We start from the raw sequence: 20,409 nt of genomic DNA on the forward strand, positions 1-20,409 counted from the left end.
CATGTAGTTTTTGTTGAAAGGCTTATTACTTTTTACTGCTTCAATACATATTTGACACTCTTTGATTTACACGAATTGGAAGCTTCATAAATGCCTCTTCATCTGTCCCATGTGAGATCGCAGAAAATGTAATTTAGTGAATAATTAGCTATGTTGCTAAGCTAGGCAAGTTCTATATCCAGAAGAAAACCCTTCCTTGTAATAGTTGATGCAAGGAAAAATACCCTTCAACTCAAGGATTTAAAAGGAAGAATAAATGGACAAGGCCAAGGTTGCTCAGGGCTAACTAATTAAAAATAATTCATTATTAATTAATCTGGAGTGTGTGTGTGTTCAAATAGCCCAGGATACGTGTAGGAAGTGAGATGAAGTTGTGTTTGCACATAAACATTATTATTATTTTATTAATTTTATTTGAAACATTTCTATTTCACTTCCCCACTGTTAAGAGTCCAAAGCAGCCCACAACATCAACACTCAACAGCAAGACATCCCGCAGATGCTGAAATGAATAAAACAGTTTTACACTTGCTGTCTAAAAGATGGCAACAAAGGTTCTGGGGAGAGATTCCACAAATCATGCATCACCACAGAAAAGGCCTCATCTCCAGTCTCCACCCACCTAACTTTGGAAAATGGTGGCACTCAAAGCACGGCCTCAAAAACCAAATGTAAGCAATGGGCAAGCCCATATTCATTAGGAGAGATACCACAGATTTATTAATTTTAATCAGGAATACATTGTGATGGTATTGCATAACTACTTCACATACCTTCCCCTATATCAGGGGTGCCCAAACTTTTTTCAAAGAGGGCCAGATTTGATGAAGTGATTTGTTGAGGTTTTTTAGGATTGAAGTTGCTGAGCTTTTTAAAAAGCATTTTACCCCAGGACATATACTGCCACGGGGCCAGATTAAATCAACCGGCAGACCGGATTAGGCCCCTGAAACAGACTTTGGACATGCCTGCCCTATATGAACTTGCTAGAATATTGGTCAAACTGGAGGGGAAAAAGGAACATTGCCCCTGGGCTTTTTCTTTACATTCTGGCAGGTTTAATGCTGGATTTCTTGCTTTTGTTCAATCAAATTAGACCCATAAGCCTCATATTCTAAAGCTTTTAATTGTTCAGTCAAACCTGCCTTAAGGGATTACCCAAGGAATTAAGGAAAGAAAAGAAAAAACAGCAGTCGCCTGAGGTAGACTTTGAACTAAAGGTTGAATCTAATTGTTTTGGAAAAGTTGGGGATACTTTGAGGTAATTATTAGAGCCAGAAAGCTGCCTATATGAAGCATGCTTTTGAGTAAGTTAAGTATACTGGGAATGTGGCTTAGAGGAGCTCATATGATCAAAGGAAGCATCACATGGAGAAGGGCAGAGGAATCCTTCAGTCAGCTAATTGACTTAAGTGATGGTTTGAGGACAGGGACAAGCTCTCAAGTACATAAAGCATTTAATGAACAAAAAAATTGTTTTATCATAACTGATACGGTAATTGCAGGTACTCGTGTGACTGGAGTTTCTGCACACCCTTAGGACATTCTTTGCAAACTCATGTTGTACATTTCTTTTCTTTTTTTAATCATATTTGTATGCGACACCTCCATAGGAGAGCTTACATAGCGTTTTGCCTATTTTTATCTCCACAAGAAACCTATAGGGTAGGTTAAGATGAGAGTTTATTACTGGAGCAAGTTTTATCCAATGAACTTCATGGGGGTGCAATGATTTGAACACTTGTATCCCTGGTCCAAATCCACTACTCTATCCACCACACCACACTGGTGTCAAATCATTTTACATTTCAGAAGCTACATACAGCTTTATACATCAGCTGGAATAAAGTACGGTGCTGCCAGTTCACCTGTATTCAGGTTCTATTCTTCTTCCTGGAGATGAATTGCACCATCCAGTGTCTAGAGCAGTGGTTCTCAAACATTTTTCTCTGGGCAACACTTTCAGAATAAAAATTTGCTTGCACTGCACCCATTTTTTATTTTAAGAAATATATTGGAAAGCAAAAAGAAGCAACTTCTAGCAGTGCTTGATTTATAGCACAGAGCACATCTTTGTTGTTGTTGTTTAGTCGTGTCCGACTCTTCGTGACCCCATGGACCAGAGCACGCCAGTCACTCCTGTCTTCCACTGCCTCCCGCACATCTACTTTATAATATAATCATGGGGCATCCAGAAAGTATAAAACAATGCAGCTACATAAGAACATAATTATTCACAAAATGTAATTATAAAAAAGTCTCTTACATATGTATGTATACAAATTCCATGAGGTGTGAGCTTGCTTTTGCTGGGTACAGGCATCCCCCCTTACACTGAATCAACTCAAGCACAGCGCTAGGAAATCAATCAATCAATCAATCAATCAATCAATCAATCAATCAATTCAAACCTAGAATTGGCAGGAGAGAGCTGGAAAGTCCTCATGGCAGCAGTCGTCTGAGGTAGACTTTGAACTAAAGCTTTCGTTGCTCTTCTAGATCAGTTCCCTAAGTCAACCTAATTCTCTTCCTAATTCTCCCCCCCCCCCCGCTTCTTGTTCAGACAAAGTCTAAAATATGTTGACTAAAACCATCAGAATCAACCCACACTGACAACCTTCTTTGCAAAGTTCTATTAGGTCTAGTCTACCATATTTCTCATTCCAGTTGCTTTTCCTCTTTCAAAGCAACTCAGGCCTCCTACTTGATTTTGTAGGGTTGCCATATTTTGAAGAGCAAAAAAGAGGACACATTTGCCGACTTCTACTTTTAACTATGGATCGCTATGACAACTCTTATTTTACATGCCCATGAAAAAGAGGATGTGTCCTGGAAAATGAGGACATATGGCAGCTCATTTCAGTGACTTTACTGCCTTTATTGTAGCTGTGCTAGTGGCCATAATTGGAAATCCAGCTCAGGTCTTAGATGTTCCAAAAACACCCCATCTCCCATACACACTGTATAAAAGTACTGAGCAGAAAATGAACTGATCAGTGTGTATGGACTGTAGTGGCATCAGTCATTCACTTAAGGAAAACATCTGTAAATACAACTCACACCTCTGAAATTTATCTTGCATGCCAAATTTTGCATTAATTATAATTGTTTTTCATTATAAATTTTTATTTTACTTGTAAACACTAATGTGTGTCCTCCTTGAGTTGGCTTCAAAGGTTACCTTCCTCCATCAGAAGAAGGGAATCTCTGGATCAAAACTGAGATTTCCTACATTTTACTGTTTAAAGAGGCATTGTAATATGTACCATAGACCACATATGACGATAATTAGAGTGCATAAGACTTTATGCAGAACTATAACAGGTTCTGTAATATGGTAGGCATACTTGGATTTTGTTTCACTGTTTGGATTTCATTTCATTGCTAGCATAAAAAACTCTAATGCAAGATGTAGAATAATGCTTCAATGAGCAAAGGGCACATGCCATATGTGGATTCAACCCAGTCACATTGCTTAAGCACAGAGCAACAGATTCTATACTCTGTAACAGAGGCTGGAACTGGAGGACAGGTTTTCAAATTCATCTGACTAACTTTAGTCTATTCCAATTAGCCAACAGTAGATACGCAGGCTGAATTATAGATGTCAGACATTGTTAATACAATACATTCCTATCCAAGTGGTGAAGTATTAAGACAGGTGGGCTACCTAAACAGTTAAGAATGGTTAGTACCTGCTAAAAACTCATCATGAATATTCATGACATTAATTGCACAACCTTCCACTGCTGCAATAGTTGACGTTCATCAAGGACACAGCTGCTTCAGATTTTCTCTATAATTAATATATGCTTAGCCATTTCTAAATATAACAATTAATTATGGCCTTTGAAGAATTCATGCTGCACCTTTCATCAAACTCTTCTTATCAAAAGGGAAGGAACAAACTTCATTTCACTGGTGAAACTTTTCTTAATTTTGAATTTTTGTATCTTTTGTTTCCCTGACAATGATCGGGGTTGGGGGTGGGGATGCTGTTTACTGCCCACAGGTGGTGATAGAAGGGCCCACCCTGACAGACAGGACAGAGCAGCATTTTCTTAACAAGAATATAACAAGATGCAATTAATAATAATCAAAATACTATTTCCTCAAAGGACCCAGCCAATGAATCCTTGTCCATAAGACTCTTGATTCAATCTAATATTTGATCCCTGTATTCTTATAGGCAGCATATTTCCCAAATGTCACTGGCCTCTAGAGAACCAGGTTTGCAGCCATGCTTCAGCAAATAATGGCAAGTGTGGCACCACCCTCTGGCAAGCATGATACAGTCAGCCTTCCTTCCAACTTTGAAGCTGCAGAAGTGGGCAGGGGTCATCTGGGAGTTTGTACAGTGATTCCTCCCACCTCCTAGCTCCAAACTTGGAATGAAGCCTCAGGTTTGTTTGGTAGTTGGGTGGCCAAGGCTCAACTGGCAACTCCACCAAAACCATTTTTCCTATTCTTGAGCAGGAAAAGCAGACAAGGGGATGGGAAAAGAACCTGAGAAGAGCTTTGCTGGATCAGGTCAGGCCAAAAGCATCCTGACCAGCCTGTTGCCCACAAGCAGCCCTCTCTCCACCTGGTATTTAGAGACATTGTGCCTTGACAGACAGGGGGCAGGTGATTACCATGTTTGTTCTGACCTGAAAGGAAAGCAGCAGAAGGCTACACATGTCAAAATTTTGCTCATACTGAGCAATCAGGACTGTAGGGAAGAAACCTTCTTCCAACCTTTCAGGGAGGGTGAAAAAATGGGCAAAAGAGCCCTGCAGGTGTGTTGTCCAAGAACATTCAATTGTCCTTCATTCAGTGCCACTGATCTGCACAGACAAACTGATTTCCATGTGCAGGTTTGCTGCAGAACATATGCTGGTGCACATATAGCATGCTATCGCATCAGATAACCTGTCTGCACACCTTACTGGGGGCTGGCTGGGATTGGCTAGTCTCATTTAAAGAGGATCCAGGGGGTATTTATACCTCTGCACACAATTCATATCTACTGAGCCACAAGCATTTCCCCCTCCCCTTCCACTTCATGACTGTATTTATGGGTGAGTAAGAGAAACCCCTTGTAAACAAAATCACCTCGTTTGGCAAGGCATAGTAAAGCTGCTTACATAATTCTGGCTTTCCCTTCCAACCTCTCCCACTCTGCCCACAGATGTCATAAAGTGTTTCACTTAGAATGATGTCCATGAAGTTAAATAAAGAGAAGAAAACTGACTTAGCAGTGTGTTTCAATAGCTGCAGACTGATTTGAAGGCTGCATAGAAATATAAATGTTACTGCATCCTCTATAAATGCATTACACTCCGAAAGCAGCTTATTTTAATCAAAGTTATCATGCCAAGAGAAGAAACATCCTGAGCACATTTAAATAATAATACCAGTTTATATTTTATCCCTTGATTCAGATTGCAACCATCCTTGATCCACTTATATCAAAAGCACTGTGACAGACTGAGACAATCTGTGCCAAACTGTGTACTGCTGGACAGTTGCTTGATAGACTGTGGTTTCTATGGGAAAATGGTCCAAATCCACATGCTGGAAAGTTATTGCTGATTATTCTTCATAGCATTTGACACCAGTAAATCTATAAAATAGGAAAGAAGAATCTAGGCAAATATTACATAGAGAGCTAGAGATGCCCTTTTCCATAGCTAATGGAGGATCTTTTTTCTAAAAAACTGAGTAATAAGCATTATGGAAAAGAGGCTGTGGAATGAAATAGCGCCTGTCTTTGTTTGTTGTATACAATTTCAAGTACAGTGGTACCTCGGGTTACATACGCTTCAGGTTACATACGCTTCAGGTTACAGACTCCGCTAACCCAGAAATTCAGGTTAAGAACTTTGCTTCAGGATAAGAACAGAAATTGGGCAGCGGCGGCACAGCGGCAGCAGGAGGCCCCATTAGCTAAAGTGGTGCTTCAGGTTAAGAACAGTTTCAGGTTACGAACAGACCTCCGGAATGAATTAAGTACTTAACCCAAGGTACTACTGTATGCTACCTCAAACAGGAAGCTGCTCGAACATGAAACAGGAAGTGACTGATAACATCAGCATTATCTGAACCAGGGATGAAGAACCTCCAAGTGTTGGCTGGCTCCAACTCCCATCAGTCCCAACTAGCATAGCCAGTATTCAGGGATGATATGGAGTCCATCATCTAGATGGCCACAAATTCCCTATCCCAATCTACTGACTAGCAGCACCTCTTCAGGTTTTCTGACAGGAGTTTTTTCATAGCCCACCTGTATGTGCCTGGGTCTGATTCTGGGACCTTTCGCATATAAAGCATTTGTTCTACCACTGAGTTATGGTCCTCTTCTATAATGCTTCAAAAGACAGTAGGATAGAAATTATTAATTAGTTATCTATGTTGAACTGGGCTAAGCCTATCCAAATTAATATTATAGCAACACTCTCAATTTCATTATTGCTATGGGCCTGATTATAGTGGGGGTGGGGGAAAATCTAATAAATTAGAAGCTGAAAATATTTCAGGGTAGATTTAGAATACAGAAGTTATAGTAAACTTATTCTACCTAACCATGCAAGAGAAAATTAGCTAGTATATAAGTTAAACATTAAACATTAATTAGGGATAATTTGCATTTCAGATCATGTTCTGTTGGTTGATAAATATGTAATAATATACTTAAAATCACGATTTTAAATTATCAGCCACAGGTTATTTAGAGAGACTATTAAATGTCTATGCAGCTCCAGTAAACAATTCAGATTGCAGCTTTACCAGGGAGCTGTCCTTGGTCCTAGAACATCAGCTTTCATTCTGTAATGATCAGGAATGAATCCAACAACTAATGTGTATGTCTCCATACCATTTTTTAAAATCTACTAAGGTATGTATGCAAGGGGGTGTGTGTGTGTTCAGGGCAAAACATGTGTGAAAGTTGCACAGTGGGTGGTAGCTTCTAGAGACACATTAATACATTACAGTATTTTTAAAAAGGAAAGAGACACACACATTAAGCATGATTACTTCTGACATCTGTATATAACCACCTAAGTATATGTCATGTGACTGCATTTCTCAACTATCTTCACAAGTCAATTCCCACATTTCTGCTATGCTTTTCTCTTCTAGAGCTGTGGAAATCATGTCTTATTTCCAAAGGTCCCTCTGCCTTGCAGCCTGAAGAATGTTATTGTCCTGTATAACCCTGCCCCCTTTCCCCATCACGTTTTTTTAATCTACTTGTTCCTGAAGGACAACAGTTTACCTTGCTTCCTGAACGTTTTGCTAATCTTGTATATAGAAAGACTAGTCAATTATTTCCTTAATTTGGGAAGGCCCATTATGCTAAATGCCAAGATCTCCCTGCCATCAGAATTAGACATTTCCTCAAATATTTGTATATCCAGATGGAATTGAACAGGTTTCCCTAGGAAACTATAAAGAACTTGCATTGCAGTCCTGCTTTCACTTGCAATTTGTGTTGCAGATGCCTACAATTCCTGAAACTAGTACAGTTTTTATAAATAATACAAAAGGTCTATAAATATAGCTTTGCTTATTAAAAATCAGTAGCATAAGGAGAGCTATATTTAAATTCTCCAAAATCTTTTTATTACATACAGTCCTTGGTTGTTGAGAGAGAGAAATTACAGTTCATGCCTATTTAAATTATTTGTGAAAGCCACATAGGATTTCATTTTTTTAATGAGACATTTAAATTATTGGAGACCACCAAACTTCCAATCTCACACTCAAGTGGATAAAAATTATTCACATATAGTATCTGAAATGACTCTATTTCTGACCACATTGAGTGACTGAAATGCTTCTCTACTACAGAACTGCACAGATGTCACGCAAGTTGGCTTGCTCCACTTTGGTTTTGATGGACCAGAGTTCCAAAACTGAGTACCATAATACAACAGTCATATTTTTTATTTCAAATTCTATGATGCTGCCATTTGTTACATAGGACAGACCATATAGGCACAGAATTAAGAACTGATCTTTTTCTTCTAAAGCATACTGGGTTAAGTAAAGAAAATGCTGTATAAGGACATACATTCTAAATGTGGCAGAAGTAGTTTGAACTTCTATTCTTTGCTTGAAAACAAATGCCTTGATATGAAACCAATTTCAGAACAGCTGTCTGTCTTCATCTATGACTGCTTTAAACCAGGGTTTTCAAATGAAATGAATGGTTTACACAGGAAAACGACATGATGCACAATATGATGTTGGTTTTTGTACTGGCATTAGGAGTTCCATGGTTATTTTGTCACGTGTAAAATCAGTAGAGTGGTATCTCTAGTTGCAGACACAATCTGTTCTGGGGTGCTGTTCGCACCCCAAAAAGTCTGCAACTAGAGCGGTGCTTCTGCGCAAGTGCGGATCAGGATAGAGCACTTCTGCACATGCACAAAGCACGCAGAACACTTCTGCGCATGAGGCGAAACCCAGAAGTATACACTTCCGGGTTTGCCGTGTACGCAAGCTGAAAAGATGCAACATGAACACAAGACGAGGTATGCCTGTACTAGCACAAAGATTTTGGAGCAAAAAGGCTGTCATGGATGTCTTAGCTGAGATTCCTGCATTGCAGGGGGTTGGACTCGATGACCCTTGGCTCTCTTCCATCTCTTAAGATTCTGTGATGCTAAGGCACAGAATGGCTGCACAGATCCATGGACACTACAAAGTCCTTTGAACTGTAGCCCTTCTGCAAGGAAAAGGTCTTAAAGATACCAAAACATAAAACTAAGTATAAATATAATTAAACAAGACTAAACTCAGTAAACACTGAAAGAGGGATAGTGAATGGGAGACTCTGTTTGGCTTAGAATTTCTCTTCAACAGCCTCCTTTTTATACAATATGAAATTACAGCAAATGGGAGGTGGGGGGAAGGGTATAATGTAAAAGGATATAATGTATTTTAAGTATGCGGTATTTCAATCCCTTTAAGACAGGCTCTTTACATTGCTGGTTTGTAATGAGATGTGCAAGGAAATGGCTTTTCATCAATTAAATGAGTGGATAATTATGGGGAGGAAAGGTTTTCATTATGGATTTTTTATTGAAAAAAAAAAAGCAAATTGTTCTATTATACATTTTATACACCATCGCTATTAATAGATAATTAATATGCTCTTGAAGTCAAGACTGGATGTCGTTATGCTATGTTCTCTCTCTTTTTGTATAAACTGTTGACACAGATTTTCTATAAAGCGTAAAATATAGGAATTCTAAAGCCTTCAAAAGCTCACATTCTGGCACCACCCAGTTATAGAAGCTTATAATTGTCTATTGCCTTTCCTCTCTATTGAGGCACCCCAAAACCTTCGAACAGAACATCAAATGCAGAGCATGAAAAAACTCTACCAATAGTCCATACTTTTCCACTTTACATCAGCACTTTTTTTTTTTAATTGCTCAGACTAAAGACATAGCACTGTGTCCAGTTCTGGACACCACAAAGGAGGACACTGACAAACTGAAGCATGACCAGGATGACCACATCCTATGATGAATTGTTGAAAGAATTGGGTAAGTTGTAGTAGGCTGTAAAAGAGAAGATTAAGGGGAGGACATGGGAGTGGTCTTCAAATGAAGGGCTGTCATGCAGAAGATGGAACAGACTCGTTATCTGTTGCTCAGTAAGGATGGACTAGAACAAATGGGTGGAATATAAGAACATAGGAAGCTGTCCTAGTCTAAGATATTGGTCCATCCAGCTCAGTGCTGTCTACAGTGACTTGGCACTAGCTCTCCAGGGTTTTAGGCAAGAGATGAACCTGGGACCTTCTAGATGGAAGGCAGATGCTCTGCCACTAAGCTATAGTCCTTATCCCTGTGGAAATTGGCGGGTAGCATATTATGGCTAAACATTAAATGGAGACTCTTCCTAACTATAATAGATGTTCAGTAATGGAACCAACTGCCTCGGCAGGTGGTAGGCTCTCCTTTTCTGGTGATACTTAAGCAGAGGCTGGAAAATCATCTGCTAGAGAATCTTCACTGCAGACTACACAACCTCCCAGCATCTTCCTAACTCTATGATTAAGGAGCTACTGTAACCAAGAGAAGACTATGAAAGCTTATGCATCCTTAAGAACAGTTGTTCTTTATCCTGTGGCAATGCAAAGGAGAAGCCAACCATGAGTCTGTGTCCAGCATGTTCTTTCTGGATTTTTTGAGAACCCCAACCTAACAACTCTCTCATTTTCCTACATATTACTACCTGTAAAACATGTCCCCAGATATAAAACTAAACCAACCAAACTAAGTGATCAAATGATGAAGGCAAATTGTGCAGGTCTCAATGAAATCAGCAGCAACACAGGAGTTAAATTGCCTTTCATGGGCTGGGAATTTTATTTTTATCCGGCTGCCTGATATCTGCTGGAGCAGGAAAGTAATACATTAAAAAGTTAATGCATTTCTATTGTATTAGTTAATGCATTTCCTTTGTATTGATGGAAAAATACTTTCCCTTTAGCTTTTCAATGACTGCATAATAAAAACAACCACCAAAAACAAGGGAAGCCTAATGTAGGTATGACAGACAATACTGAACTCTAAGCTGCATATAATCAAGGCATACATTTATTTGCCAGGGTTGGCTAAATTATTGACCTCCAGGTGTTTAACTATAACTCCCATCATTCCTGACAACTGATCACACTTGCTGGAGCTGGGGCCCACCCCTGTTCTGTGGGAAAAAAATCCTGCTATACATTTGTGGATTCAATGTTACATTACCTCAAAGGCTTCACTTTAGCTTACCAAGGCTATATGCCACATGACGGCACCTATGGCCAACAGGGCTGAAATGTGACTAATGGGGCAGCTCAGTACTGCCTATCCCAACTTTCTCTATCAGTATCTGGGATTCAACAAGATAATGGAAAGAGCAAGTCAATGTATCTAAACAGCAAGAATGAGACATTGATTTGCCCATTCCATTACGTTGTCAGTCATAGGAGTGCCACTGCACTACCAACGCCAAGCTTTTATATAACTGAGTACATGCAAAGAAAGAAGAGTCATATCCTCTGGAGGGAATATGCTCCTCTACCCAGTTTTTCACACACGCTCTAGGGAACCAATCCTGGACAAATATTTCTTCCTTTGCTTTTGGGAATCCACTTAGAAGGGATAAGAAGAAGTCTCATACTCTTACTTTAAGAATTGCTTCTGCACTGTAGATGTTTCTTTCACTGGTTCGACACAAAGAAAGCATTTCACAGCTGCCTATCTACCGCCTATATAGTCTCCATCACCAATGTAATTTGGATTGTCTTCCATATCAGTAACAGGGTTCTACATCAAAGCAGCTTCCTATGACAACCAGATGATTGTCACCTGCTCCTCTCATGACAGAAGTCTTCGCCTCACCTTACCATCCAGGAAGACAAAGCATAAAAGTTTTAGATTCAGGTAGGTAGCCGTGCTGACCTGATGCAGTCGAAATAATTAAAAATAAAAATTGTCCAGTAGCACCTTAGAGACTAACTCAGTTTGTTCTGGGTATAAGCTTTTCATGTGCATTTAGAGGTATCTGACGAAGGGTGCATGCACACAAAAGGTTATACCCAGAACAAACTGAGTTGGTTTCTAAGGTGCTACTGGACAATTTTTTTTTATATTTCATAAAAGTTTTGAAAGCTTGGAAATGTAACCAGATACCACAGCAGCAATAGCAGTGACCACTCAAAAACACACCCCTTCTTCACTCTAGTCACAAGTAAAGGATCATTGGCTCTTGAATATTCTTCATTAAGTACCATTAAGGTCAAGTTGCCATTGGTTACAGCTTGTAACTTTACCTATCCCAGTTAAAACTCACACACTTTTTGTATTCACTTACTGTTCTTGTGCACCATTAATCAAGATCTGTACATGCAGCCAAAGTTTTAATTGATTTACAGAAAATCATTCCTAGTCACATTAAATCTCCTGTTCAGAGGAAGATGCCAAGCTTCCATCTATTACTTGAAAGCATTCTGCATTTGCCACTACCAAAGCCAGGATTCTTCTGAAAGCAATGAAATAAACACCCCTTTCTGGAGACAATTATGTTAAACTTGCTGGGGGAGGGGGGTGTCAGTTTAAAACCTGATGCCTAAAACTTGTCTCGGTACAACCCAAAGCCTCTTCTGTCTTTAAAAATAGGATAGTACTACAATTGTAATCACCAATGCCCTCACATCCCCTACCCTTTCACTTGAATGGGTGAAAGATTCATAACAGCTATAAAAGTGATCCCATCAAGCTTTTTACTGCTGTCCTTGTTTATGAACTACTCAAATGCATTAGTGGAATAACAGAAATTTGACACTGCTACTATAGTCATAGTATTTGATGAACAAACTCTAGAAAGAACTAACATAGGGAAGAATTGCAAGGGCAACATAAACTTTGTTTCACTATAGCATAGTATGAGAGAAAAGGGGTAGCTGAAATACTGAAGGGTAAATCTATATGCTACTAGGCTCAGTTAAAGGTGTATAAGGCCCTGACTTGGAATCTGGATATCTGATGGAATCTCTTTCTCTATATCAGGGACCCCAGAACCTGAGATCAATTGGGGAGGGAGGTCTTGCTTGCAGTATCACCATGAGTATTACTTGCCATGCTAGACACCAGACAGTGCCTCCTTAGCGAGTTTGCCCCAGCTTAGGAACACTTCTCCCCTAGAAGTACAGATGTCAGTGTTGTGGCTGGCCTCCTGTCATCAAGTCAAGACCTATCAGTTCTCCTTGGTTTCTGGAAAAGTTGTTTAGTTTGCCCTGGTGCTTTAGGTTGCCCTATTCTGTATTGTTCAAATTATATCTGTTTTAATCTGCACTTTTATTGTTGGAAACAGCTTTGGGACCTTTGAATAAAAGTAGTCTAAAAATCTTATCCATCTATAAATAATCATTCCCGTAGAAGACCTGCATGATGACTCCAGGAAGAGTTCCAGCTTAGTCTTCACCCCTTATGTTTTGAAATCTTATGTCTAGGTCCTTTCCACAGGGAGGATTCTGTCTTACTATCTGCCATTAGCAGACTAAAGTGGCATGCATGCCATAGGACTGTTCACCTAGGGAACCTCATTCTTTAGCTAAAACACAATTTGCACTGTTGAAGACCAACACATAACTCATAACTATGAAAAATCATAATCAGTGAAAGAGACAAGTTCTAGGTTTAATCCCTGATTTCCACCTGAGTTCCTTGGTGAGTGGCTGCCAGTCAAAGCAGCTGGTGTTGGACTTCAGCTCCCATCAAAGAGAATACAGTGGTACCTTGGGTTACAGACGCTTCAGGTTACAGACTCCGCTAACCCAGAAATAGTACCTCAAGTTAAGAACTTTGCTTCAGGATGAGAACAGAAATCACGTGGCAGAGGCATGGCGGCAGCGGGAGGCCCCATTAGCTAAAGTGGTACCTCAGGTTAAGAACAGTTTCAGGTTAAGAACGCACCTCCAGAATGAATTAAGTTCTTAACCCGAGGTACCACTGTATGTTATTTAACGCTGCCTCCCACCAGCCCCAACCAACAAGGCAAATTGTCAGGGATGATGGGAGTTGGAGACCACAACATCTAGAAGGCACCACATTGGCTACCCTCAAACTGGACAATACCAGGCTATGTGAATCAAGAGTCTGACGAGCAGAAACTTAGTTTCATAGGTTGCTGACCGTTTAACCTGCTCTGTTGTTTTTCACTGTCCTATGTGAGTGACTGCATTTTAATATTAATTGTTGTTTATTTTATTATTTGTTCTATACCCTACCCTGGTCTCTATATGGTATCTGCCTTCCCCAACCCAGAGTGCACTTCCAATCAGCCTCAGCTAGCACAGCTGTACTGCCTGGAGTTGATGGGAATTGTGGTCCAAACCATCTGAAGGGCACCAGATTTGGGTCAGGCTGGTATAAAGGAAGGGTGAGTTATAAATGTTTTAAATACATAAATACATTAGTTCATATAAATGTGCAGCTTAACTGAACCGATTGCTGTGGACGGATGACTCATTCATCAACGGTTGCCTGCTATATCCTCTAGTGAAATTAATATGGATTCATGAAAGGCTATAGTGATTTCCCCCCTATTCTTTCTATTTATGCTGCGGGTCTTCAGATTACATTTGCATAAAGCAATTTCTACTGTTTTCTGTTAGAGCATTGTGTGTACGTAATAAGAGGGAAAGTGGATGGGGAAAGTATGCAGCTCACATCCTTGGATTTCATTGTATACACCTGCACACATAAGACCTTTGGACTCACCTTTTGTACTCACTTTTTTCCTACCATTTTGAGCTTTCACTAGCACTATCACAATTCGTTAGCCAATATTATATTTCCTAGAGCTTTTATTTTATTTTTGACCACACACAAAGATCTCGGGGCTAAATAAACACAATTCAATATTTAAATCTTTACCTCTTTAAAGTAAGATGGAACTCATTTAGAAGACGTGTCATTTTTTAGTGAAGTAAAATCTCTAGCCCTTGTGCATATGAATAAACATGTGAAAATATACTGCCTCAAAAACCAGAGGCAGATTAGTTTCAGTTGTCCAGAGTAAGACTCCCAATTCTTCAGTCAACTTGTTGTAGGTTTATAGATTTAAAGGCTACACTGTCCTCAAAGACTCCTGGTGGATCACAATATTTCTTTATCCAACTACTATTTGCAGTTTACAGACAAAAAACTCAGGTCAAAAGATAGTGGTTCCCCTAGGAGACTCAGTGGCCAAAGTTAAGGGATTCTCAAGTTCAGAACCGATCATTTTCACACTGGATCGCACCAGTTACAAAAACAGCTGCCCTTCTGATAAGCACGGTGCAGTCACATGATTTAGTGTGGATGCATGTGGTGGATCTCTGTGGGAAAGCTACCCACATTTGATAATGCAGTTGTGTTTCTATTTATGAAGTGGCAAATCCTTCCACAAAGCTGCCTACAGAAGCCTTCCTCAACCTGCTGCCAACTCCCATCATTGCCAATGGTTAGCTCTGTAGACAAACTGGAATTAACCGAAGGTGATAGGCATAGAGCTGTTGTGCTGGGATGGCTGTGAAACAGTGGCAACTTTATGAAGCAATTGGAAAATTCACATTAAAGCCAGGAGGAAATGGCTTGCTGAAGGAGCCAACCAAGAAGCCCATGGCTAAGCTGGAGTTGGAAGCCATATCCAAGTTTTTCCTCTCGATGCAGCTTTCCTGTTTCTAACCAGAACATAATATGAGTCAAAATGCACTGTAAGCTCCAAGGTGAAATGGAAGCCTCTTGCAAGACTACTAAGCCAGAGGCATGCAAGTATAACTGAAGCCAATGCTCAGGTAGCTGAAGGCTCAGCCTTTCTATAACGCAGGATGATCTTCTTTACAGGAAGAGTTGCATCGCTGGCTGACGGAGGTCAAATGAAATCCTCATGGACCTCACAGTGAACTGTGCAGTCTAAACATAGCTGCTTCAGGCTAGAGAGATTTGCAGACAGGGAATTCTGGGGAAGGAAACTGCTAAGTTAATTTAAGCCCGTCCAATGGGAGAGTGGCATTGCATTAATAAGAAGACTCTGGCTGAGAGGGAGCGAGGCAGCCAGAGACCAAACCCTAGTGCATTATAAATATGTTAATGTCACAGCTGAGATGATTACGTTGATACTGTGTGTGGCTGCTTAGAAGAGGGCTTTGTTAGGAAGCAGCGTGTATCTTTCCTAATTAGGCAGCAATGCAGAGTTGGCTAACGAAATAAAGAGGAAAGAGGGTGGATAATTGTACGTTCCTCGTTGCACTGCACACTGACAAAGTCAAACAAACCATCTTCCCTTTTGCTAGGAGCATCCATCCTGGGGAAATACACTTAAATGGCATATATTTGAAAATTAAATGCACTGTCTTCAATGGACTTAGAAAGGTTGCAACACATGGTGGCGTTCAGAGGGGAATGAACAGGGTTGGAGGGAGCGGGACAGAGGAGGAGGACACCTGTTTTGCTACCTTGGATATCTTTAACATAAAATTGGCTTATAAATTAAATATAATAAGTCATCACTAGGCAACTGCATATTCTTATTGGAGCCTATTCAGTTTCTTCTAACAGTTCTCAGGAGAATGTCCCCAGAAGGCCCAACAGGGTTGTGGTAGTTTGAAGAGATTAGCTATCAGTTAATGAGAGGAACATATTAGCACCTTTTAAAAAAAATGTTCTGGGGCCTGTGTTGCCTCTTTTTCTTCTATGCTGCAAACCCATAGTCATGTCAGCAGCTGCACTCTAGCTGGACACATGCACTGCCCACTTAACCACTTCCTGCTCTTTCCAACCAGCTGTTTTGCTGGTTTGGGCATCCAGTAATGAATCATGCAGAATGCTTCCTTTTCTGATACCTACACCTCCCCCTCCACACCTGTTCTTGTGACAAGCCCATGGCAGGAGCCATCTTCAGTATCTTCAGCTATCTTTCCCTCTCTCTGCCTCCTATTTCTTAAGACAATTCTGCTTTGCTGCCTAATTAGGGAAATGCACACAACACACACACACACACACACACACACACACGGCACCAGCATTCTCTACCTGATGCTTCCATCTGGCATGATTAAAATTTGCACATGTTCATTTCAAGGCAGCTGTTATTAATAACATCATATACTACTAAAATTGTAAGATCCTTATGCCGTTTACAAAATGAGAAACCTTTGACCAATTGTGGAATGTGTTTTGCCCAACCAGTGGGTGCCGCGGTAGTCTAAACCACTGAGCCTCTTGAGCTTGCTGATTGGAAGGTCATTGATTCAAATGGGGTGGGCTCCCGTTGCTCTGTCCCAGCTTCTGCCAACATAGCAGTTCTAAAGCACACGAGTGCAAGTAGATAAATAGGTACTGCTACGGCGGAAAGGTAAACGGCATTTCCGTGCACTCTGGCTTCGGTCACGGTGTTCTGTTGTGCCAGAAGTGGTTTAGTCATGCTGGCCACATGATCCGGAAAGCTGTCTGTGGACAAACACTGGCTCCCTCAGCCTGAAACAAGATGAGTGCCGCACCCCATAGTTGCCTCTGACTGGACTTAACCAGGGGTCCTTTACCTTTACGTTCAACCTATTCTTTTCCATACTTTAAACACGTGTGATCTGAAGCAAACCTTGAAACCCAAGTAACTAGTCCATTATATCCACATTGCTCAGTATCCACTCATAGAATTTGTTTTCCCAAACGAAAAGTATGTCAATCATATTCAAACACACACTTTTACACTCGTGTGTTACCTAATATTTAAGTTCAATTTTTATTTGGATTAAATCCCCATCTAGTCAGTATCAGTAAATGTTTAATAACTCTCTAAAATCAATGGGAAATAGATGATCTGTCCCACAGGATGAGAATAACAATGTGGTAAAAGGTACTGAAGCAAAGCTGAGTGTTTCCTGACACTTACAATAATGCCACATTTGCAATTGAGTCTATCCTGCTGGGGAAATTTGCCACATTTGGCTTCCATGTCAGTTATTGCCTGCAAGCAATCTTTACTTAACTCGAAGTCTCCAGCTTGCTTGCTTTGTGCTGCCCAATGCAAGCACAGCTCATGAAATGCCATGCTGTCTTGGAGAACTATGATAATGCAACAGGAGAGAGATGCAATATGGTACAGTTTCAAAAGGACAACATGTAACCTGAAAAATATTTTTGAGGTTGACTTCCTTTCAGGGTGCCACTCAAAGCTAATGAGATCTATAGAAAAACCCCTACTGAACATAGTGGTTCATGACGGAATTAGACAATAGTACTACTATTTAAGGGCATGAAAATTATATAAAAGAGGAACTGGTGAAATTCCAATAATTCCAATCTAACCATGAGAAGTGGAAAACATTTGCATCAGTAGTCTTCCATTTGCACAGCTTTTTGGGAAACAATATAAGCCCAAGGAGATTTAAATTACAATCAATCTTCTGGAAAAAAGAACTGTCAGCAATGAATGGTGGGGTGTTTTTTTATTAGCTGAGTGCATATGCAAAGCAATGTCTGAGCATAAAATCCTCCTTATTTTGAATCCCATAATCACATTTTTCAAATGAAATTCTCTACAGCAAAAGGAGAAAGCTTTTAGTTATTTAATAAAATATATATTTATATACCGCTAAACTCTACAGAAAACATCAAGTGGTGCACAACAAATATAAAATCACAATAAACATAATTAAAATATAAAAGTGGAAAATGTTATAAGGAACTGGCTAATCACATAAAATTCATCCAACTGAAAAGCCCCGCATTTTGGCCTGGCCCCCTGGCAAGTGGACATGACTTGGCCAAAGTGACCTGTTGGGACAACTGGAGAGGCTTGGCAGGCTTAATCAGGCCCACAAGCCAAATATTCCCCACCCCAGGCTTAGGGTTAGCCTTGCAAGTTTCTAGAGGTAAACTGCTAAGTCCTGAGTAAGAGGCAAGATTTAACTTGCACACAACATATCATTTGTTGTCCTCAGCCAGACATAATAATGAAACCACACCACTGATTGCTTTCAGGACAGCAGTATGGAGAGGGAGAGCTCACACGCATGTGCACATGATATATAATTTCTATTTGTTTATCAGTCCACTTTCCAAACAACTATAAAGCTATGTTCCAGAACCAGTTAGCAGGAGTACTCACTGCATGAGGCTTCGGATTCATCAGATCCATCTGGGCATTCCTCTTCACCATCACATTTCCACCTGGAAGGAATGCAGTGGCCGTTGTTGCAAGTGAAATCACTTTCTGCACAGGTCTTCTTGGCTGAAAGAAGAAATAGGGAACGTTAGACCGTTGGATTCAATCCAACACAATTATTTTCCACTAAGTGCTTCTCAAAGTAGAGCTGTAAAAATAATGGATGTTAAGGTAGTCGTGTCCATTATTTTCAATAGGTTTACTCTGAGGAGAACTAACAGTACACACCACCTATGATGTCTGTCCCTCATTTTATCTTTCATACCAAACATGCAATGACCTCTTTGATGAAAAAGCTCTAAGACTCACTGATTGCAAGGATAAGGCAGGATACAAATATGAATTTTAAAAATGTAAACCAGTTTCTTATTGGTTTAACTTTCATGGTCTCAGCCACCGTGGCTGGCTTCACGGTTTTCCCCACATTGTGATTTTTGCATAGCACGCACACCTCATGATTCACAATATATTGCCAGGTCAAAAATTATGAAACTGATATCACAATATGCACTTCAAAATGGTTTTGGACAATATATCACCCAGCCCTAGGGCAGAACCTGCATTCCAAGTGAAACATTTATCCTGCGAGACTGGATCAGGTGAGATCATAACAGCATTCACACACTCACACAAGATACCTAATTCCTGAAGCGTCCTTATACTTTGGAACTGGGTACTGAGATGTTATGATAAAAGTCTCTCAGCTCTTGCAAAGAATTACAGTTCCTAGAATTTTCAAGTAGTTTATATTTGTTGCACAGACACGCCTGAGTGAATGATCTGGTGAACATGAGCTTAACAATAGCTGAAGACAGAGATTAAGTCTCTCTATCCTGATGCAAACACTCAACATTAATGCAGCTTTGGGACTGAAAGAGTTGTTGCCATGCCTTGCCAAAGCCCACCACTTGAGGCATGAACAGTAAAACCACTAGAAAAACAGAGAGAGGCACAAATATGGTACGTAGGATGAAGAATGATCACTGGCCCACTTGGTAAAATATTAATTTTGTTATACCAAAGTCAACTGACAAGCTGTAAAGGAATAGTATGTCAACAGAGAGGCGGACATGCAGGTGAAAAAGGGTCTGTGATGGGAGCATTAATTTTCTGATTCATAAAACATGCAGTTTCCTTGCTGTGGCATCCCAAAAATAAATGCTGTAAAGCCTCATCAAACATAAACATAATCTACTCAGACAGGCATTCTATAAGAACAAAGTATATTTGTTTTCCCTTGCATACAACATATGAATTATGAGTTGACAATAGCAGGTATTTACTTCAGTGACACCAATAATGGCTCTGTACTAATACAGAACAATTTAGCTAACGGTCCATCGGTATGATGGTCTGCAAGTTTCATTCTCCTGTAGATTCACTTCCTTGTTCTCACAGCATTTTCTACTTGGTCTCAGTATCTGCTCCCTCTTGATGCCATTGGCTGAACTGCTCTGCAGAAAGTAGTGTCACAGACCCTCTAGCTGCTATTGGCTTAATTATTTCAACATCACAGAAGAGCTAAAGTGGCATAATCCAGGCAGCTGAGTACTTAGGGCATCTGAAGAAAAATTAGAATCTAAACTTCAATGTCCATGAGTGATGTTTGCTGAATTGCATCCTTTCATTTCGTTTTTATTTTTTTGTATTCCAGGGATTATCAAATAACACCTTGGTGCAGACTGCTCCAGGTGCTACAGAGTCTTTGTA

At 40.1% G+C, this 20,409-nt stretch overlaps 1 protein-coding gene across 3 annotated transcripts in view; it reads right to left on the reverse strand.

Moving 5' to 3' along the window:
- The window catches only part of LRP8 (LDL receptor related protein 8), a 188,296-nt gene that overhangs the window by 56,258 nt on the left and 111,629 nt on the right, over nucleotides 1-20,409 (reverse strand). For all 3 annotated transcript variants that reach the window (XM_083742609.1, XM_083742608.1, XM_083742610.1), the window contains one exon: nucleotides 18,643-18,765. In XM_083742609.1, the coding sequence (XP_083598735.1) occupies nucleotides 18,643-18,765 (123 nt within the window). The remainder of the gene's footprint in view (nucleotides 1-18,642; nucleotides 18,766-20,409) is intronic.

This window comes from Podarcis gaigeae, assembly GCF_964106915.1.
Source record: "Podarcis gaigeae genome assembly, chromosome: 6".
NCBI lineage: Eukaryota > Metazoa > Chordata > Lepidosauria > Squamata > Lacertidae > Podarcis > Podarcis gaigeae.